The sequence below is a fragment of the Hyperolius riggenbachi genome, chromosome 12 (assembly GCF_040937935.1).
Source record: "Hyperolius riggenbachi isolate aHypRig1 chromosome 12, aHypRig1.pri, whole genome shotgun sequence".
Classification (NCBI taxonomy): domain Eukaryota; kingdom Metazoa; phylum Chordata; class Amphibia; order Anura; family Hyperoliidae; genus Hyperolius; species Hyperolius riggenbachi.
This window is the reverse complement of record NC_090657.1, coordinates 178908821-178932116: the sequence shown is the minus strand read 5'-3', so window position 1 is coordinate 178932116 and position 23296 is coordinate 178908821. Positions and strand designations below refer to the sequence as shown.

The following is a 23296-nucleotide window of genomic DNA, read 5'->3' as shown; positions in this document are numbered from 1 at the left end:
TAATAACCAGGCTGGTTTACTTGCTTTATTTTGCTGCCTGAAAGAGTTAATTTCTAGGCATGCAAGTGACAGCTTCTGTCTTGCCAGGAGCTTGTCAGGAATATAGTAAACATCACTGATTAACTAATTATAGCCATAAAAGATTTCCTGGCAAGTTACTACTTCTGAGGACGGGAGAAATAGGGTGAGGTCAATAGTTCATGTATTTTCGCTCTGGAACACTTAATAGACTACTACTGATTAGAGACTGTAAAACATTCAACCTACAGTACTTTGAAAATGTTAAAACATGAATGAAAACCATGGGATACTTAGTCATTTTTAGGATTAGGAGGATAAATATAATTGTTTATCTCTTTACTTTATTTCACCTCGGGTTCACTTTAAGTTGGATTCAGGAGGATCTTGAACTAGTCATAGTCAATTACAGCGAGTTTTGGGATGAAAAGAAGTACTGTTTATACTCGACTAGAAGTCTAGAAATTTAGGTCTGATTTGTTAAAGTAAATCATGGGGGGTGACTACATGGGTCAGACCATAACTTCTGACTTATTGTCCTGTAAAATGCAGGTTCTACTGTGACAATTTTCACTATTAAACCCCTTTTACTAGTGCAGGCTTGTCAAACTCAAATACAAAGTGGTCTGAAATTGAGCTCTGGGATCAAGGCGTGGGCCAACCTCCATGTCTAGTGGCCACCTCACCCTTATAAAGTTCCCTGGTGTGTAATAGCCCCCTCAATTCCTCATACAGTTCAATGGTATCTAGTGCCCCCTTCTTCCCCTGTACAGTTCCCTGGTGTTTAGTGGTTCTCCCTCCTTCCCCTGTACAGTTCCCTGGTATCTAGTGCCCCCTTCTTTCCCTGTACAGTTCCCTGGTGTTTAGTGGTTCTCCCTCCTTCCCCTGTACAGTTCCCTGGTATCTAGTGCCCCCTTCTTCCCCTGTACAGTTCCCTGGTGTTTAGTGGTTCTCCCTCCTTCCCCTATACAGTTCCCTGGTGTGTAGTGGCCCCACTCCCTCTCCTATATAGTTCGCAGGTGTCTAGTGCTGTCCACTCCCCATATGGTTTCCCTGGTGATCAAAGGCTTACTTTCCAATATAGCTTATCTGGTGGTCTAGAGTGGGCCAAACATAATGCACAGTGAGGAAACTAACTGAGGGCCAAATCTGATGGCTCCGAGAGGTAGATTTGGACCACGGGCCGGAGTTTTGACATGTATGGACAAGTGTGTCTTCCTGTTTTCTCTGTTGGTGCCTGAAGCGGTTACAAATGTATGGGACTCCTGTAACTTACAAAGGCTTGCCTCCTGCAGGGTCTGTGGGAAAAAACTCTGTTCTTTACCTATTGTAAAGACTGCATGTAGACAGCTACATAAGGTATTACATAGGTTGAAAAGTTTTTGACAGTCCCTAAACTCCAGGAGGGCTGCCTGCAGCTTGTGTTGAGAGGCTGACCATCCCTTACATCCTCCACACCCCTATGGACGGTATACCTATATCATTCCCCCTATTCCCACAATCCTCCCCACCATGTTGTTAATGTTTTGTTTTTGCTTTGGCAATGATAAATGTATTTGGTCCTGCTAATAAAGCTTTTTTGGATTTGGCTGGCAGGTACAGGAGACACATTACATGCAAGTAGCCTGTGTGATGTGGGACTGCAATGCAGATACACTATCTGCTTTATCTCAGTCTCTCCACTCCTCTCTCTGCATTCACCATTGTTTCCCCCCCTTCCCCTAGTGCTGGCTGGAAGGGGGGCAGTCTCCCCCCCCAGGCCCCTTTTCATTCAGTGATTTAGGGCTGGTCCGGTTTCTGGTGTATTTAGGTTTGTTGTTGTAAGGCAATGTAAAATATTAGGCTAGCGGATAAAAATTCAATTAAAGGGCAGGCAAGCTGGTAAATATACACAGCATGATGCAGAGCTTGCCTGGAGGGTCCGTGGGCAAAAATCTGTCTGATCTCTACCCTATGTTATGACTGCATGTGTGATAAGGTGTTATACAAGTTGAAAAGTTTTTGAAAGTCCCTAGACTCCAGGAGGGCTGCTTTCTGACTTGTGTGAGAGACTGGCAGGGATAGGAGTCCTATTACAGGCAAGTAGCCTCTGTGCGATGTGGGACTGCAATACAGATAAGCTCTCTGCTCCATCTCAGGCTCAATTTCTCTCCACTCCTCCTCTCTCTGGGCTAGTGCACGCCAAAATCACAATAGCAATTTGAGTGCGATTTTGTGGAGCGATTTTCAGAGCGATTTCTGAATGAATCGCTCAAAAAAATGCTACGTGCAGTATATTTGTGATTTTGAAAAAATCACAACGCTGCTGTGGGAACACCCTCATAGGGTAACATTAGCCAAGCGCTTTTCAAATCACTGTCGATTTGAAAAACACTCAGAAGCCCTCTTGGTGTGCACCAGCTTCCTTCATTCACCTTTGTTTCCCTCTTCCCCTAGCGCTGGGTGTCTGTGTCTTCTTGATATACAGGAAAGCTAAATAAAATTGCAATCCTGGTGAGGCAAATTATTATTTAGTATTTATATAGCGCCACCATCTTCTGCAGATGCATATATCCCTGCATCATATGGGTATCGCTTGCGCTATGTGACACTGTGGCATATTCCACTGAACTGTCCAAACTAAGTCTATCTCCCGTTCCTCTCTCGGGGAGTTTTTCCAGTGCTGTCCCCTGTTCAAATTTGCTGCTACCAGAAGCCCTCAGAAACACTTGTGTCCTTGACTACTTCCAAAGATAGGCAGCTCCGTAATACGCCAGCGTACTTTTGTGCATGGGCAGTATGAAGCCACCTGTATTCGGAAGCACTCGAGGACATAAGTGCTTCTGGACCTTTCAGGAATCCCCCCCCCCCCCCTTAAAAATCCTGTGTTTGCCCCTGAGAGCAGCCTAGCAGGTACCTCCATGTGCCGCCGTATAGAGCTCTGCTCACACAGTATTGTTAAAGTACAGCTTTAGTGCTCATAAAGTAGTGCTTACATTTTCAAATTGCCACTATTTAAAATGCAGGGGATACACCTCTATATACCTGAGCTGTGTTTTTTGGATTTAGCCTGCACTTTGTGCAATTTTAATAGATTTTTTGAATACTATATATAATACGGTAAAACTTTTTTAACAATGCTAATTGGACAGACCTATTTTGACTTGCATTTGTGCAGCACCTTCTCCCTTTTTACACATGCAGTATTATGAGGTACTGTGTTAATGGCTGCTCTTGGGGGGGGGCCACAGGGTTGCATTTGGCGACTTGAGCCCTTCATTGCACACTTTCCTAAGACCATGTGTACTTCAGTCATCAGAAAATGTCAGGTCAAAGTTAACCTGAAGCCTAGTTAACCTTCCTGGCGGTAACCCCAGGGTAAGCTGCGCAGGAGGTTTTCTCAGGCCCTACTGGGCCGATTTACTTAATTTTTTTTTTGCTGGACGCAGCTAGCACTTTGCTAGCTGCGTCAGCACACCGATCGCCGCGCTCGATTGCCACTATCCGCCGCGCCCCCCCCCCCCGGCCCCGTGCGCTGCCTGGCCAATCAGTGGCAGGCAGCGCCGAGGGGTGGATAGGGACTCCCAATGACGTCATGACGTCATCCCGCCCCGTCGCCCCATCGGAGATCGCCGAAGGCGATTGAAGTGGGCTCGCTACATGATTTAAAAAAAAAAAAAAAAAAAAACTGCTGCGCTGCCTCCTGGCGGAAATAATTAAACCGCCAGGAGGGTTAAAATCTATCCTTTATAGCTTTCCCTTTCCTCCTACGGCCCCATCGTTCCAACATTGGCTCCCCCGTTAGTGTCAGAAACTGCTAATTTCTGCCTCAGGAGGCTTCGGAAGTCTTCGGGAGTCCAAGTGCTCCCAAAGACGGGCGGCTCTGTAATGCACAAGAGCGCACACTCGCACATGTGCAGTACAAAGCCACCCATCTTCGAGATCACTCAGTCTCCCAAAGACTTCCGAAACCTCCATCGGTGGGAGATTTGAACAAGGCACACAGCGCTGGAACGCAGGGACTGTGAGAGAAACGGGAAGGCTCTATAGGACCCAGAGCCTTCCCCCTCCTTAGGTAGGTATCTGGATTTAACATTTATCTTATGCTTTTCTCTTAGTGGACTCAGAGCGCCAGAGGTGCAGCCAATAGGGCACGCTCTATAGGCAGTAGCAGTGTTAGGGAGTCTTGCCCAAGGTATCTTACTGAATTGGTGCTGGCTTACTGAACAGGACGAGCCGAAATTCAAACCCAGGTCTCCTGTGTCAGAGGCAGAACTACTGCGCAGTACAGTCCGGGTGACATCAGCGCGACTCTGTGAGCCACACGCTGGAGCACAGAAGACATCTTGCATTGGAGGGGGACCCCAGGCCACCGGCTGAGAGCGGAGCTGCTGCGAGGGCACAGGACGGCTGCCAGGGGCTGGAGGATGCCCCAGGTAACTAGATTTGTTTTTTTAAAGACCTCGGACCTTCTCTTTAACTATTAGATCATCCAGCCACTATTCTATGTCATTGGCGCCGACTTACAGTGGTTTGCAAAAGTATTCGGCCCCCTGGAAGTTTTCCATTCCATTTTGTCATATTACTGCCACAAACCTGAATTAATGTTATTGGAATTCTGCATGAAAGACCAATACAAAGTGGTGTACACGTGAGAAGTGGAACGAAAATCATACATTATTCCAAACATTTTTTTTACAAATAAATAACTGCAAAGTGGGGTGTGCATAATAATTCAGCCCCCTGAGTAAATACTTTGTAGAACCACCTTTTGCTGCAATTACAGCTGCCAGTCTTTTAGGGTATGTCTCTACCAGCTTTGCACATCTAGAGACTGAAATCCTTGCCCATTCTTCTTTGCAAAACAGCTCCAGCTCAGTCAGATTAGATGCACAGCGTTTGTGAACAGCAGTTTTCAGATCTTGCCACAGATTCTCGATTGGATTTAGATCTGGACTTTGACTGGGCCATTCTAACACATGGATATGTTTTGTTTTAAACAATTCCATTGTTGCCCTGGCTTTATGTTTAGGGTCATTGTCCTGTTGGAAGGTGAACCTCCGCCCCAGTCAAGTCTTTTGCAGACTCCAAGAGGTTTTCTTCCAAGATTGCCCTGTATTTGGCTCCACCCATCTTCCCATCAACTCTGACCAGCTTACCTGTCCCTACTGAAGAGAAGCACCACCAGAGCATGATGCTGCCACCACCATATTTGACAGTGGGGATGGTGTGTTCAGAGTGATGTGCAGTGTTAGTTTTCTGCCATACATAGCGTTTTGCATTTTGGCCCAAAAGTTCCATTTTGGTCTCATCTGATCAGAGCACCTTCTTCTACATTTACTGTGTCCCCCACATGGCTTGTGCAAACTGCAAACGGGACTTCTTATGCTTTTCTGCTAACAATGGCTTTCTTCTTGTCACTCTTCCATAAGAGCCAACTTTGTGCAGTGCACGACTAATAGTTGTCCTATGGACAGATTCCCCCACCTGATCTCTGCAGCTCGTCCAGAGTCACCATGGGCCTCTTGACTGCATTTCTGATCAGCGCTCTCCTTGTTCGGCCTGTGAGTTTAGGTGGATGGCCTTGTCTTGGTAGGTTTACAGTTGTGCCATACTCCTTCCATTTCTGAATAATCGCTTGAACAGTGCTCTGTGGGATGTTCAAGGCTTTGGAAATCTTTTTGTAGCCTAAGCATGCTTTACATTTCTCAATAACTTTATCCCTGACCTGTCTTGTGTGTTCTTTGGACTTCATGGTGTTGTTGCTCCCAGTATTCTCTTAGGCAACCTCTGAGGCCGTCACAAAGCAGCTGTATTTGTACTGAAATTAGATTACACACAGGTAACTAATTTGTTAGCTGATATGGTCTAGTTTTGTGTTATTCTTTTTCTTACCTCCCTTTCTGTCTCCTCCTCCTCTGTTTTTCCTTATCGTTTATCTTTTTAATCTCCTTTTATTATTTTCGCTTTTCCTTTGCATAGGAGTTGTTGGAGTTATAAATAAAGCTAAGATAATTATTTTATTTTGAGTTGATATACAACAATGGTGCAAAATAATTACCTAACTTAAAGAGACACTGAAGCGAAAAAAATTTTATGATATTATGATTTGTATGTGTAGTACAGCTAAGAAATAAAACATTAAGATCAGATACATCAGTCTAATTGTTTCCAGTACAGGAAGAGTTAAGAAACTCCAGTTGTTATGTCTATGCAATAAAGCCATTCAGCTCTACGACTTTGAAAGTCGTGGAGAGGGCTGTCTTCTGACTTTTATTATCTTAACTGTTTTCTTTTTCTCTGCCAGAGGAGAGGTCATTAGTTCACAGACTGCTCTGAAAGAATCATTTTGAATGCTGAGAGTTGTGTAATCTGCACATATTCGTGAATGATGCAATGTTAGAAAAAACACTATATACCTGAAAATAAAAATATAAGAATATTTTCTTTGCTGCTAATCTTCTAATTATTATTCATAGTACACAACCAATTCATTATATCATATATTTTTTTTCGCTTCAGTGTCTCTTTAAGAGGGTACCGGTGTAGCTTGTATCAGATGGTTGGGTATATACTACAAGAGCTGAGTTGGAAAAAAAAAAATTACACACAGGTGCACTCTATTTAGTCATTAGCACTCATTTATTTGTAAAAAGGTTTGGAATCCTGTATGATTTTCATTCCACTTCTCACCTGTACATCACTTTGTGTTGGCCTTTCACGTGGAATTCCAATAAAATTGATGTTTGTGGCAGGAAATATGACAAAATGTGGAAAACTTCAAGGGGGCCAAATACTTTTGCAAACCACTGTATACACAAGTATATTTTTTTCACTTTTTTAAAAAGCATTAAAGGAAACCTGTTGTGAAAAAAAGGTGCCAAATGGGTACATACTTAGAGGTAGAGGGTAGCTGAGCCTTCCCTCGCCCCCCTCCTCCTTGCCTTTCCACCATCGGGGGGGGGGGGGGGAGCGGGGCGTCCCGGCTCGAGCAGTGAGGAGGAGGTGGAGGATCCAGAGGCTTCCCACTACTGAGGTATCTACATTTCTGTCTTTTGTAGCTCACAGGCTTCCATTATGGAATGTTTGAAAAACATTTATAAACAAACTCCTAACAAATGGTACCAGAGATGATATTCTCAGTGGGGGGTACTGGGGAAGCACCATCACACGGGGGTACATGATGTGATAATGCTGAGAAATAATGGTGTAAAGGGAGAGGTTTGATCAGCAGAATGAATCGAGAGAGACAGTACATTTTAAAACCGGATAAAAGAGGGGAGGTGGTGGGGTCATAACTGACTGTGGAGGAGAGAAAGTGGCTATAAGTAACCCAACTACCCGCGCATCGGTGGTACGTATGTATATACCCCTGTGTATTTCACTTGCGAGTCGGGGCATATACATGCACTGTTTACTTACTGCTGCGGTTCACGATCGCCACATCACTCCCATTCGCTTTTGTCGCAATGCCTTCCTTCAGTGATCGGGTAATGGGAAACCGCTGTTCTCAAACCTAATCACAGTGCCTGTGATGAATGAGCGCTTGTGGCAGTGAGACTCAACCTCTCATTCAAAACAAAAATCAAACTGTTACACCCTTCCTGTTTACAAGTGTAGTGCCATATTGTGGCCAAAAAAGAAAATACACCTTTACAGTGTACACTTTTACATTCAAAAATAAATACCTTTTTATTATGTCTTAACCCTTCCACCCCTACCCCATTGTTACCAAAATAAAACACTTGTACAAAATTAAAAAAAAAATTACATCATTTAAAAAAAAACCTTAGGGACTTTTTTGATATGTATGTCTTGAGGGTATATTACTGTTGATTTTTGTAAATAGAGCTTGTAGTTATTGTTCTAGTATAAAAAAAAAAAATTAAACAAAAACACCTTTTTATTTGCGCATTATTATCGCCATACATGGTACTAGGGACACAATTTAAATGTTGCAGTAACTGGGACAAATAGGCAAATAAAACATGTGTTTTATCTATCGCAGTACATTTTATTTTTAAACTGCAATGGCTGAAAGTTTAGAAATGTATGTTTTCAATTTTTTTTCTTCCATGTAAAATGCTTAGAAAATAATTCTTAGCAAAATGTACTGCCCAAAGAAAGCCTTGTTTGTCCCGCAAAAAATAATATATACAGTGCAGACCAAAAGTTTGTACACACCTACTCATTTAAAGAGTTTTCTATATTTTCTTGACTATGAACATTGTAGATTCACACTGAAGGCATCCAAACTATGAATTAACATATGTGAAAGTATAGTACATAACCAGAAAGTGTGAAACAACTGAAAATATGTCATATTCTAGGTTCTTCAAAGTAGCCACCTTTTGCTTTGATTACGGCTTTGCACACTCTTGGCATTCTCTGGATGAGCTTCAAGAGATAGTCACCTGAAATGGTTTTCACTTCACAGCTGTGCCCTGTCAGGTTTATTAAGTGGGATTTCTTGCCTTGTAAATGGGGTTGGGACCATCAGTTGCATTGTGGAGAAGTCAGGTGGATACACAGCCGATAGTCCTACTGAATAAAGAAAAACGAGTGGCCATCATTACTTTAAGAAATGAAGGTCCGTCGGTCCGGAAAATTGGGAAAACTTTGAAAGTGTCCCCAAGTGCAGTCTCAAAAACCATAAAACACTACAAAGAAACTGGCTCACATGCGGACCACCCCAGGAAAGGAAGAACAGTTACCTCTGCTGCGGAGGATAAGTTCATCCGAGTCACCAGCCTCAGAAATCGCAGGTTAACAGCAGCTCAGATTAGATACCAGGTCAATGCCACACAGAGTTCTAGCAGCAGACACATTTCTAGAACAACTGTTAAGAGGAGACTGTGTGAATCAGGCCTTAATGGTAGAATATCTGCTAGGAAACCACTGCTAAGGACAGGCAACAAGCAGAAGAGACTTGTTTGGGCTAAAGAACACAAGGAATGGACATTAGACCAGTGGAAATCTGTGCTTTCGTCTGAGTCCAAATTTGGTTCCAACCACCGTGTCTTTGTGCGACACAGAAAAGGTGAACAGATGGTCTCTACATGCCTGGTTCCCACCGTGAAGCATGGAGGAGGAGGTGTGATGGTGTGGGGGTGCTTTGCTGGTGACACTATTGGGCATTTATTCAAAATTGAAGGCATACTGAACCAGCATGGCTACCACAGCATCTTGCAGCGGCATGCTATTCCATACAGTTTGCGTTTAGTTGGACCATCATTTATTTTTCAACAGGACAATGACCTCAAACACACCTCCAGGCTGTGTAAGAGCTATTTGACCAGGAAGGAGAGTGATGAGGTGCTGTTCCACAGTCACCAGACCTGAACCCAATCGAGATGGTTTGGGGTGAGCTGGACCGCAGAGTGAATGCAAAAGGGCCAACAAGTGCTAAGCATCTCTGGGAACTCCTTCAAGACTGTTGGAAGACCATTTCAGGTGACTGCCTCTTGAAGCTCATCAAGAGAATGCCAAGAGTGTGCAAAGCAGTAATCAAAGCAAAAGGTGGCTACTTTGATGAACCTAGAATATGACATATTTTCAGTTGTTCCACACTTTTTGGTTATGTACTATACCTCCACATGTGTTAATTCATAGTTTGGATGCCTTCAGTGTGAATTTACAATGTTCATAGTCATGAAAATAAAGAAAACTCTTTGAATGAGAAGGTGTGTCCAAACTTTTGGTCTGTACGGTAGATCATTTCAGTGTGATAAGTAGCGATAAAGTTATTGGTGAATGAATGGGAGGAGTGTGATGTGAAAATAGCTCTGGTATAGAAGGGTAAAAAAACTGTGGTAGGGAAGTGATAGGTGTCCTTAATGATAGTGACTAATTGAGTAGAAGTGTCTAACCACTTTGTGGGAGCCAGAACTCTTAATGGTTGGTAGGGGTTCAAAAACTTATTTCACTCAATGAAATGCAAATCAGTTGCTATCTTTTATTTAAGGTTATTTTTTCGATTTTCCTTTTGATGTGCTATCTGCCACTGTTAAAATAAACCTACCATTGAAATGATACTGTTCTGAGACTTTTCATTTCTTTGTCATTGGACAAACTTACAAAATCAGTGAGGGGTCAAATAATTATTTCCTCCACTGTATATGTATATATATATATATATATATATATATATATATATATATATATATATATATATATATATATATATATATATATATATATATATATATATATATATATATATATATATATATATATATATATATATATATATATATTTATATAATATATAATAAATATATATATATATATAATTTTTTTTTTTTATTTTTTTTTAAGGTCATTGTGCTGTTGTTTATCTGTTAGAGCAGAGAGAACAATCTGAGTTCAGGTTCGCTTGAAGTCTGACTGTTTTAAAGGGGTTCTTTCGCGAATGAGGGGAAAAAAAGTGGTTTATGCATAAACTATTAAACATCCTTCTAAAATACTGTAAAAAGATTTTTTTTTTTTTAAATCATTGGATTTCATCAATATAATATGTAATGTAAATAGTGACGAACTGGGAGGCTAATCAATTTGTTACGGGTGTTTTGTTTTTTTTTGGGGGGGGGTTTACTTTCATGTCACAACCAAAAATGCTGCTTACATAGTTTTCAGTGGTATAACCCACTTCTAGCAGGAATCCCTGTTAAAGCTATAACAGCTGAGCTTTGCTGAGCTCCTCAATATGTGTTTACATTGTTGCCAGGCAACCACACAGAGGTGCAGGGAGTCTTTTGTGCAGAGAGTCATAAGCTGCTGGGAGAATGAGCCAGAATCAGTCCCATCTACACCATATGATTCTTTGTCAGATTCGATTCAATATGATTTGATTCACTAATTCAATTTGATTTAATCTGACATGTCCGAGTCATGATTCGATTCAAATCAATTCAAATTGAATGTAATCATGAATCGGACATGTCAAATTGTATCAAATTGAATTAATAAATCGAATCTGACAAATAATCATGGTGTAGATGGGACTGATTCTGGCTCATACATTTTCCCAGCAGCTTATGACTTTGTACAAAGGACTCCCTGCACCAGGGTCTGTGTGGTTGCCTGGCAACAATGTAAACACATATTGAGGATCTCAGCAGAGCTCAGCTGTTATAGCTATAACTGTGATTTCTGCTAGAAGTGGATTATACCACTGAAACATATGTAGGCAGCAGTTATGGTTGTGAAATGAAAGTAAACAAAAAAAACACCCTTAACCAGTTCGGCCTATCTGGACGAGCTTCCTCGTCCAGATAGGCGCTGCTGCCGCCGCCTCGTGCGCGCGATCCGCTGCCCGCCGCTAGCCCTCCGATCAGTGATTGGGAATATAATTCCCATTCACCGATCTATCTTACCCGCAGAAATACCGACGCTTTCTCTCCAGAGATCGCGGTATTTCTGCCCCCAGGAAACATCTCCCCTGCTTTTAAGTTCCTGGATGCGAGATCGTTCGCATCCAGGACTTTTTTCACTGTGGCCATCTTGTGGCCAAATAGTAAACTGCACCACAATACATTTTTAATAAAAAAAAAATATTATTTTACATTTAAAATTAAGTTTCCCTCCCACACCAAAAATTACCCACATACACTTTTTTTTATTAAAAATAAAAATAAAAAATACAATTAAAAAAAAACCAACATAAATAGTTACCCAAGGGTCTGAACTTTTTAATTATGCATGTCAAGAGAATATGTTATTATATTATTTAAAATTATAAGCTTATAAATAGTGATGGACGCAAATTGAAAAAATGCACCTTTATTTCTAAATGAAATATCGGCACCATAAATTGTGATAGGGACATCGTTTAAACGGTGTAATAACCGGGACAGATGGGCAAATAAAATACATGAGTTTTAATTACGGTAGCGTATATTAATTTCAAACTATAATGGCCAAAAACTGAGAAATAATGAATTTTTTTCATTTCTTTCTTAATCTTCCTGTTAAAATAGATTTAGAAAAAAATAATTCTTAGCAAAATGTAGCACCCAAAGAAAGCCTAATTAGTGGCGGAAAAAACAAGATATAGATCAATTCATTGTGATAAGTAGCAATAAAGTTATAGGCGAATGAATGGGAGGTGAACGTTGCTTGGATGCTTGAGATTTTCGGACCGCGGCGCCGAACCGGTTAACGAATGGATTAGCCTCCCAGTCCTCATCCGTCACTATTTACATTACATGTTGTATTGATGAAACCATTCATTTTAAAAAAAACTTTTTTTACACTATTTTAAAAGGATGTTTAATAGTTTATGCATAAACCACTTTTTATTTTTTTACCTCATTCGCGAAAGAACTCCTTTAAGTGTGTGATTCTATTGCAGCCAGAGATCAGCAGGACTGCCAGGGAACTGGCATTGTTTAAAAGGAAATAGATATGGACACCACCACGTGCCTCAGCTCTGGTGTCCTTTAAGTCTTCAATTCTGCAGTCACAGGGAACTTATAGTATCCATATCTTGTCATCGTTTTCAATAGGGAAGAAGATCCCAGTGGACGTTTCCCCTACGGAGCTGCAGACCTGGATCCCTTGGGGTGAGCTTGCAGATCCTTCATGTATGATGATAGGAAACCATGTATGTTCACGAGCTTCGCTTTAGCCACAGGGCAATTGTACTTAAAGCGTACCTGAGATGGGGCCACAGGAATAAAATATACAATCCTTGGGCTTCCTCCAGCCCCCTCTGGCCTTATTGCTTCCATTCCCCGTTCGCCCGCTACTGGCTCCGGGAAATCAGTCAGTCAGGGCCAGTCGGCGCATGTGCAGTCCAGCCAGGCCCGCTCCCCTGTCTCACTCCCGTCGTCAATCAGGCTGGAGAAAGCCCCAGGTATGTATATTTTATCCCTGTGGCCCCATCTCAGGGTCACTTTAAAGTTAAACCTTAGGTATGCACTAGAAACAGTCCCAGGAGCTGCTGCACAAGGACTCCCGATACTCCAAATAAATATTATGGAAGTTTAAAGTGTAGCTGTAGGGGAAAAAAGTGCCCCTATGTGATACTTACCCGGGAGGAGGAAGCCTCTGGATCCTGGAGAGGCTTCCCCTGTTCTCCACCAGTCTGTTCCAACACTGGTACCCCTGAAAAGCACTGACCTGCTCAGGCTCCAGCAGGAAAAGCCGAGCCCGATCAGAGTCCGTGCTACTAGGAGGTGCAGTGTGGCCACGCTTCAGGGGTCCCTTCTTGCCAACGTCTTTGTGGAGGACACTGGGACGCCTCTTGGGATCCAGAGGCAATATCTCGGCTACAAAATAAAATGAAAAGGATGTTTTAAATGTATTAAGTTGTAAACAGGTTTGTGCTGCACTGATATAACAATTTTTAGCAATACTGTGTTCAAATTTTTCTGTAACTAAATTGTGCAGGTGTTTTTTTGTCCAGTACACGCAGGTCATACAGTTGTGTGTATCTGTAGTGAAAAATGTGCCACAAGCAGATACCGTAGTTTTCGGAATATAAGACGCACCTAGGTTTAGAGGGCAAAAACCAGGGAAATAAATATACTAAACCTGGTGCATCCATGTTCCATGAGCGTCTTGTTCTCACCCCAATCATCATTGTCCTCTTCTGTCCTCCTTTGCTCCCTCTGTGTGTGTCTCCTCCTGGTCCCCCTGTGCCCCCTCCTGGTCCCTTGTCCTGTCCTTGTCCCCCTCCCCCCTCCTGGTCCCGTGTCCTGTCCTTGTCCCCCCCCCTCCCCTTCCCCCCATGTCTCCTCTGCTTCCTGTGTAAAATTAAATAGCAGTAGACCGGCTCACCTTCCTAGTGATTCCAGTGCTGGGTGGTTCTCAGCCCCTGGCTGGTCTCCTCTGCACCCTGTGTAAAATGAAATAGCAGCTCACCTCAGCTGGAAATTGCAGTGACAAACAGCACACATATTCTCTCTTGCGTGGCTTCCCCTGGTGAAGGCTTCTGTTGATGACGCAATCAAATGACGCGGACACAATTTGTCTCAGCTTAAAGTTCCCATGAACCAGTTTACGATCCACATAATTTTAATACTGTTTTATTTGTGCAGCACTATGCTCACACTCCAGCAACCCCCTCCCCCCCCCCTCTTCCCCCTGCTCTGCTCAGCAGTAATATTCGACTGTGCAGAATGTGGTTAATGGGCGGGGAGAAAGTGTCCGGTCCTCCTCCTCCTCCTCTCTGCCCGTCCTTAGTTCCGCCCCCTCCACTCGCTGCTTATAGTTTCAGATAGATGTTAAAGCGTGCAGGTGAGATGCGTTGTATGTGAGCTTGTGATAGTATACTAATACAGCTATTAGTACACTATCGTTCCGACCTCCATTGCCACGAGCTCACATACAGCACAGCTATCCTGCACAGGGCCGGATTTGTACTCTTTACCGCCCTAGGCCACTTTCACCAGCCACCCCCCTTCAGTATAGGTAGCGAGATGATCCCTCCCCCTTCCCTCTAGTATATGTAGTCAGATGACTCCTCCCCCTTTCTCTCCAGTATAGGTAGCCAGATGACTCCCTTAATCCCTCCTTTTCCCACCCCCCTTTCAGTATAGGTAGCCAGCTCACCTTCACACTATCAGTGTCAGTCATTTCTCCGCTCATTTCCAGTGCAAAAGCTTCCTCTTCCTTTCCGTCTCCAATGCTGCCCAAATCCATAGCTGCCGGCCACAATGCAAACGTGCACAGAGAGCAAGGTGGCTGCAGCACAGGCCTCTAGCAGCAGAGTACCGCAGTCAGGCGCTCACCTAATCTATATGCATTGCAGCATTTGCAAGCTTGCAAATGCTGCACCAGTTTAGCCTGCTGATTTGCTGCCCCTGCTCCTGTGGTGCCCTAGGCCATGGCCTTGGTGGCCTTGGCCTTAATCCGGCCCTGATCTTGCACACTGCATGCTGTAACACTTATTTGGAACTGGAAGAGGAGAGTAGAGGGAGCGGAACTAAGGACAGGTAGAGAGGAGGAAGAACTGCCACTTCCTCCTCGCCTATAATCGACGGCTGAGCAGTGCGGGGGACATAGTGGGTCCTGGAGGGGGAGGATGGTGCTGTGACATATGTCACAGCACCACAACTAAAACAATGTTAAAATTATTTTGATCGATAAACAGTTTAGGGGTATTTTAAGTCACACTATCTCTTTTGGCCCCAGGTTCACTTAAAAATGACTGAAGGTTTCCATCTGTACTCATCTATATCATTGTGTTCCTGCAGGGGGCACTCCGGAGGAATGATCTTCGATCCTTTCCATGCAGGACGTACAAGACCCAGACCTAACCCTCTACCAGGCCTCCCTCCAGGAGCAGTGCCACCTGGTGCTCGCTTTGACCCCTTCGGCCCTCCAGGCACCGGACGCTCGGGGTGAGCTTAATAACAAATTATCTTTATCATGTATACTGTATATAAATATATCTTAAAGACACTGAAGCGAAAAAAAAATTATGATTTTGTATGTGTAGTACAGCTAAGAAATAAAACATTAGGAGCAGAGACATAAGTATAATAATGTTTCCGGAACTGGAAGAGTTGAGAAACTCCAGTTGTTATCTATGCAATGAGAGCTCTGTCTTCTGAAGCTTGATTTCTCAACTGTCAGTCACTGTTTTTTCTTTGCAGACGACAGGTCATCAGTTCACTGGGCTGTGAAAATATTTAAAATGCTGAGTAGTGTGCAAACTTGAAATATTAGAGAATAAAGCCATTTATAAAAAAAACACTATATAACTGAAAATTAAAATATGAGAATATTTTCTTTGCTACTAATGTTCTAGTAATTATTTGTACTACACAACCAATTCATTATTTCATTTTTTTTTTTCACTTCAGTGTCTCTTTAAAGCCCATTCCTTAGGGCAAGGATAAGTCATTAATGAGTTTTTACTTTTCCCTCCCCAGACCTGACCCCGACCATCTGCCACCCCCCGGATATGACGACATGTTCATGTGATGGCAGACTACACCATGTTGCCTTTTTGCCCTTTTCCTGTTGTTTTGGACTGGTTTCTTTGCTTTACCAATATGAGGGCCAGATGTTTTTTTGTTGAAGGGTACTCTAGCTCCCCCTTGTGTTGTACATTAAAACTGGAGATGTGTTGCAAGGGTAAGAAAGTGAGTACTTCTTATTTTGCAACCTACTGATTGTAAATAAGTTTGTAGATTCCAGTTAAGTGTATAACTATTGAATAGGTTTGCTTTATTAAAACAAAGTATTTGCAATAATTCAACTGTAAATGAGCAACTGTTTCCCATGATGCATCACTATATGCAAATCATCTCTTTTCCCCTAAAACCAGGCACACATCCAGAGCTGCTGCTGTATAGTGAGCCTATAGCTTATACGTTAGAGCAGTGATAGGCAAACTTGGCTCTCCAGCTGTTAAGGAACTACAAGTCCCACAATGCATTGCTGGAGTCTGACAGCCACAGTCATGATTCATAAAGGCAAATGCATTGTGGGACTTGTAGTTCCTTAAAGGGGAACTGAAGTAAGAGGTATACGGAGGCTGCCATATTTATTTCCTTTTAATCAATACCAGTTGCCTGGCAGCCCTGCTGGTCTATTTTTCTGCAGTAGTATCTGAATAACACCAGAAATAAGCATGCAGCTAGTCTTGTCAGAACTGACTTTAAAGTCTGAAACACCTGATTTGCTGCATGCTTGTTCAGGGGCTATGGCTAATAGTATTAGAGGCAGAGGATCAGCAGGGCTGCCAGGCAACTGGTATTGCTTAAAAGGAAATAAACATGGCAGCCTCCATATACCTCTCGCTTCAGTTCCCTTTTAACCTCTTGAGGACTGCAGGGCTAACCCCCCCCCCCCCCCCCCCCCCCCCCCCCCCAGTGACCAGGCCATTTTTAGTAAAATTGGCCACTGCAGCTTTAAGGCCAAGCTTCAGGGCCGCACAACACTGCACACAAGTGATTTCACACGGCTGTCCCCAGTGCAGCGCTGCACAGTGTAAATAGACGGCGTGATCGCCTTCTAACAGTCTCCCGAGTGGCAATAGCCGCTGGAGACTGAAGAGGGGGCGGAACTCCGCCCCCCGAGAATGAGATGTGCGCGCGATCTCATGCAAATTTCAGCCCCAGGACTTTACACCAATAGGCGTTAGGCGGTCCTGGGGCTCCCGCCGCGGCCACACCCATCGGCGTGACGCGGTCGTAAACCGGTTAACAGCTGGAGAGCCAAGGTTGCCTATCACTGCGGTAGAGCCACATCAACCCAACATGCAAACAGCTTGTTTCAGGGTTTCTGGCTCTCATCAGTGCATGGCATGAATTGATCTAGCTCTATGGCAGCCATGGGGGAACCCTTAAATAACTTTTGGATCTCAAAGAACCCCTGAAAACAATTTTTTGATCTTGAGGAACCCCTGCATGTATTTAGCAGGAGGCATGGTCTTTAAAAGAAGGTGAGGCTGTTTATTTCACTACCTCCTATTAAACTATCCCTCATTATACTTACTGTCTCCTTCTAGTGCTTTTTATTAATGTGCTCATTATTATTCTGACGCCCCAATTTAGTGCTTATATTTACAGTAACACCCCCCCCCCCCCCCCCATTATAATGTGCTCGATTATGCTTCCCCTAGGATGGGGGAAAATGCCAAGGACCCCCTGCAGAGTATTCCAGGAACCATGGTTGAGAAAGCCTGCTCTATGGCATGATTTGCATATTCAGGAGTGATATTTCATAGAAAACCACAATTGTTCACTTAAAGCAGAATTATCGCAAAAATACCTTCTGTTTTAAGAAGGCAAAAGTACTCTGAGTGTTGCTTTTTAGTTGGAGGGCTTTTTTTTTTTACCCCTTTATAATTTCCTAGTGGTTCTGTGTCACCCTGAGTTATCTGGGTATTCTGTATAACTGTTGTGATGCAGAAATTGAAAAAAAAAACACACACACACACACAAGACAACAGCAGCATAAGCTGTGTTCTTTATTATAAACCAGTGACAAGATACAATGACAGGGGATCCTTGGCTTAACAGAGACAGTGCTGGTATGGTGGAGACAGAGTTGGTGAAACTGTATACAATCTGCAAGGGATGAACAGACTACTCCATTTTCCAACTAGTGTCCTTGCACTGCCCGGAACCTGCAGCTGTCCCTGCGCGTTTGGAGTTCCGGGCTAGCCCTTCTGTCTTTGGCTGCTTCTGCATATTAAATAAAACGCCTGTTTTCTGACCTGTTGCTAATAAATCGTTCAGAGGAAATCACTGAATCTCATAATAAATACTCGACAGAACAAGATACACTGAATCAGCATCTGGTTTTTGGTTTGTGATTTGCTGTTTGGATATAGCTGGATATAGCTGCTTCTCTCTATCTGTGAAGTGTTATTTCTTTGTGCTTATTTATCAGCGGCAAAAGTTTGGAGCATTACTTCAAAATCGGGCTTGTAAAAGGACAACTGTAGTGAGAAGTATATGGAGGCTGCCATATTGATTCCCTGTTAAACAATACCAGTTGCCTGGCAGCCCTACTGGTCTATTTGGCTGCAGTGGTGTCTGAATAACACCAGAAACAAGCATGCAGCTAATCTTGTCAGATCTGATAGTAATGTCAGAAACGCCTGCTCTGCTGCATGCTTGTTCAGGGGCTATGGCTAAAAGTATTAGAGGCAGAGGATCAGCAGGGCTGTTAGGCAACTGGTATTGCATAAAAGGGAATAAATAGTCAGCCTCCATATCTCTCTCGCTTCAGTTCTTTAAATTCTGATGCATTTTTTTGTTTTTTCTTAAAGTAGAACTTTGATGAAAAACTATAAAATGCATGCATATTGTACATTTGACCTGTAGCGAAAGGCACTGTAAATGGCTTGTTTCCTATGCAGCTGGCACTTTCAGTAGGTTTTATTAAAGAGGTACTGTAGTGAAAATAATGTAATGAATACAATTTGCTTATTTTTACAATATTAATTTATAATTTATTTAAGCAGGGCTAGAAGGGTATGAAGGAATATTGGCGTGGAATGAAATGCAGCTGTCATCAGTGACATTTTCAGTAAAGTGCCAGTGCACACAGAAACATGGGGCAATACATGAGCTCAGAACTGTGCTGTTACTGATTGCACTGGCACTTTACTGCAAATGTCATAGTATAAATTATGTAGCCAGTGTTTCCCATTGTAAAATCCTTTCCTCACCCTGATTTACATTCTGACATTTCACAGGGGGTGATATCTTTAGCCCTGTCAGGTGCAGCTCTGAATGTGCGATTCTGAGATTTCTAAAGCCAGTGAAAATAATACCTGGTCTCCCAGAGTGCTCTGGGAGGGGAATTTTGCATAGCTAAATAGCCTAGGCTAAGCATCACTGGGAGGGCGGAGCTACATACAAATATAGGAAGTTATTATGATGCTAAAACCAGGAACCGTAAAAGTGGGTATCCTAGATAATTTACTGCATTCTTCTATATGTCTCTACAGGGCCTTTTTAATTATTCTGGCAGCTCTTATCCTCTTATCGGCAAGTTTCAGACTAGTCCATCTCCCAATGAGAGGGTCAAAGTTTTGTTTAGCCTTTTTAACTTCCTGGTAAGGATTTGTAGAAAGATGCCTGCCAGCCCACCTGCTCGGTACAATTCAGGCTGGCATTTAGACTGTGCTAATGTTATTCAGGGAATGCTTTTGAAAATGTAGGAAAAAATACTGTCTACAGACTACTGCGTTGCAGTGCAACGGGCAATATGGTGGCAACGCTACACGATGCAGTTATATTTCAATGAGGTTATCACACTGCTACTTTTGCAGTGATGGAATAAGGCACAGCATGCAGTACGTTACCGAGGCAACACGCATGTGGTGCCAGCCAGGTGTAGCACAGTAATAATCATATTCTGTTAAAGCTGTTTGCAGCTAGATTTGCTGTGTAAACTATCTAAACTTTAGATAAAATATATAGACAAGTTACTTGTTATAGTTAGTTTTTCATCTCGGATCCGCTTTAAAGAGAACCCGAGGTGGGTTTGAAGAATATTATCTGCATACAGAGGCTGGATCTGCCTATACAGCCCAGCCTCTGTTGCTATCCCAAAGCCCCCTAAGGTCCCCCTGCACTCTGCAATCCCTCATAAATCACAGCCACGCTGCTGACAAACAGCTTGTCAGAGCTGGCTATGTTTATCTCTATAGTGTCAGTCTGCTGCTCTCCCCGCCTCCTGCAGAACTCCGGTCCCCGCCTGCATCCCTTCCCTCCCTGCTGATTGGAGGGAAGGGACGGGGGCAGGGACCGGAGCTATGCAGGAGGCGGGGGAACAGCTGAGACTGACACTACAGATGTAAACAAAGCCTCACAGCATGGCTGTGATTTATGAGGGATTGCAGAGTGCAGGGGGACCTTAGTGGGGTTTGGGATAGCAACAGAGGCTGGGCTGTATAGGCAGACCCAGCCTCTGTATGCAGAGAACATTCTTTAAACATACCTCGGGTTCTCTTTAAGTTCATGGACAATATGCTGCTCTTTTATGGGTGGTATCGCAGCGGTAGCCCACAATGCAACTTTACAAGCCCATTGCATTGCCATATTATTTTTCAGGTTGCACAGCGTTTTAGCCTCTGAATCTTGCATGAGGACATGTAGTCCAAAACCTTGTCCGTAAGAGGTTCAGAGCCACCAGATGAATAATACCTATTCCAGCTGCATAGGAAATAAACCCTTTCCAGTGCATTATACCAGGGCTTTTCAACTTTATCCTCAAGTACCACCAACAGTGCATGTTTTGTGGAAATCCACAGAGGTGGTTAATTAGCTCTGCTGAGACACTAATTACCTCACCTGTGCATGTGTGTGGGTTTTTGCAAAACGTACTGTTGGTGGTACATGAGGACAGGGTTGGGAAGCCCTGCATTATACTATGGGACATTATAGGAATGTGTACTATACATATGCATTTTAAATTTTACATGTTTGTATTTTATCTTTGCCATAGCAGTCCTCTAAATCTGTGTTCCCCAACCCTGTCCTCAAAGCCCACCAACAGGGCATGTTTTGTATAAATCCACAGAGGTAGTTAATCAGTTCTGCTGAGACACTAATTACCCCACCTGTGCATGTGTGTGTGGGTTTCTACAAAACATGTACTGTTAGTGGGCCTTGAGGACAGGGTTGGGGAAATCTGCTCTAAATGATGAATCGTCCCCTTTTTTTATTGAAAGCTGCTCATTCCCCCTACTGAGATTTGAAGCCCTGGCCTCCTGTGTCAGAGACAGAGCCCTTAACCAGCACACTATGCAGCTTAAAGTTGGACCAATACAATTGACAGGAAGTTATTTAGTTTTGTCCAGTTTCAAGCTGCATATAATTGACATTGATCATCTCTAGTAGCTTAGGTCACTTGTAACTTCTGTAAAGCCTCAGCCCTGCAATATCACCCAAGGGATTGAGTCGTGATCCCTGCTGGATAACTTGTCTTGCAGGTGTATACAGGGCTTTTCCAGTGCTTGACTAACCGATCAGAGGTCACATGAGGAGCCTTAAGCTGAATATTCACCTATGGATCGGGGAACCTCACAGCGACGCCTCCCGACAAACGAAATTCCCGAATCCATCTTCCTACCTGTGGGAATACGCGACGGCACACAACAGGCAGGAACGGAAAGTCAAATGATCGCGGTACTTTGTGCGGGAGTCTGATCCATCAATCGTCATTTGTGTAATTGCGTGCTTGTACCCACAATGCAAGATCGTGGAAACTATCACTCATGGCTCAAAATAATCGCCAGACGTTGTAAAAATCACGTAGTGGGTACGGGCTTTAACAGACAACAGAACGGTGACCTGAGACGGCCGAGAAAATGTTTCTGGCAAATAACGCAACTTCTAGGAAGGTAAGACCATTGCCAAAGTCATTATTCAAACTCTTAGGCCTAGTGCACACCAAAAACCGCTAGCAGATCCGCAAAATGCTATCAGATTTTGAAACGCTTTTTCTTATTTTTCTGCAGCGTTTCAGCTAGCATTTTGCGGTTTTGGTATAGTAGATTTCATGTATTGTTACAGTAAAGCTGTTACTGAACAGCTACTGTAACAAAAAACGCCTGGCAAACCGCTCTGAAGTGCCGTTTTTCAGAGCGGTTTGCGGTTTTCCTATACTTAACATTGAGGCAGAAACGCATCCGCAATCCAAAATCTGCAGCAGCCCGGGAGTATGCGTTTCTGCAAAACGCCTCCCGCTCTGGTGTGCACCAGCCCATTGAAATACATTACCCTAGCGGATCCGCACCCGCAAGCAGATCGCAAACCGCAGCGGAAACGCTCCGGTGTGCATTAGGCCTAAGTGATCTTTGGATTAAAACAAGTGAGGTGTGGAGCACCATTGTAAAACAAAAGGTGTGCCTAGAGCCCTGCCCCAATACCTCTTGGGGCACACTGAGACAAAAACAAAACATGGGTCAGCGCCACTGAAGTATCAATAGCTCTTTTATTGCTTAATAGGTTTTTCAGCCGGCTCCATTCAGGCCGCAGGTTTCGAGCCATTTACACCAGAACTTCGAGGCATAGAGACTCCTTTTTCCCCTCTGCCGTCAACCTTCTAAACTCCCTGCATCTTTAACGCTGCCCCCCCCCAAATGCTGCAGTTACCAACCTGATGGACTGTCTAGTGTAAAACCTGTTTAAACTGCACCCTGCAGACTACCGCTTATTAATATGTACTACTGCTTATACTGTATGATTTTGTATGTCTATGCTCTTATACTGTAGGATTGTATGACTATGCGCTTTTCGGTACTTATCCGTTAGCCGGGCGCATCCTCTAGGTGGCGACAAAACTCCACCAGAGTTACATCTTTCCCTACTATCCATGTCGGCCTGGAGGGGGAATAGTAATTAGCGCCACCTGCCGGATTCGCCCGGCTAACGGATAAGTACCCTCTTTTCTTATGTTGATACTACTCTCACTTCTCTGAGCAATTGTATGTGCCAAACCCAAGTCCGGGCACGACCTAGTCGTGCTTGGCGATTAAAAGATTTCTAATTCTGATAACAGGCGCTGTTTCGGGCTTAACCGCCCTTTTTCCAACTACTCAACACACCCTGGTCTTGAGCAATTTTAAAAAGGGCTGTTTAGCCCAAAACAGTGCCTTTTACTGCGACCTATGAAGCAATAAAAGAGCTATTAATACTTCAGTGGTGCTGACCCATTTTTTGTTTTTGTCTTCGTGATCTTTGAACATAAGTTACCAGCAAGGAAAATGGTATTTAAAGAGGAACTGTAACATCAAAATGTCCCCTGGGGGGTACTCACCTCGGGTGGGGGAAGCCTCAGGATCCTAATGAGGCTTCCCACGCCATCCTCCGTCCCTCGGGGG

The 23296-nt window shown here is 43.4% G+C and overlaps 2 protein-coding genes across 3 annotated transcripts in view; both read left to right on the top strand.

Moving 5' to 3' along the window:
* FAM110A (family with sequence similarity 110 member A) overlaps positions 1–16091 on the top strand; it is an 897957-nt gene extending 881866 nt beyond the window's left edge. Inside the window, exon 9 of the mRNA XM_068262826.1 lies at positions 15952–16091. The gene's annotated coding sequence lies outside the window, so the exon portion shown is untranslated. The remainder of the gene's footprint in view (positions 1–15951) is intronic.
* PSMF1 (proteasome inhibitor subunit 1) overlaps positions 1–16091 on the top strand; it is a 47940-nt gene extending 31849 nt beyond the window's left edge. The window contains exons 5-7 of one of the 2 annotated variants that reach the window (XM_068262835.1): positions 12504–12560; positions 15198–15344; positions 15879–16091. In XM_068262835.1, coding sequence (XP_068118936.1) covers positions 12504–12560; positions 15198–15344; positions 15879–15930 — 256 coding nt within the window. In that variant the 3' untranslated portion in view covers positions 15931–16091. The remainder of the gene's footprint in view (positions 1–12503; positions 12561–15197; positions 15345–15878) is intronic. The other variant, XM_068262836.1, reaches the window with a different exon arrangement.
* Positions 16092–23296: the final 7205 nt, after the last annotated feature.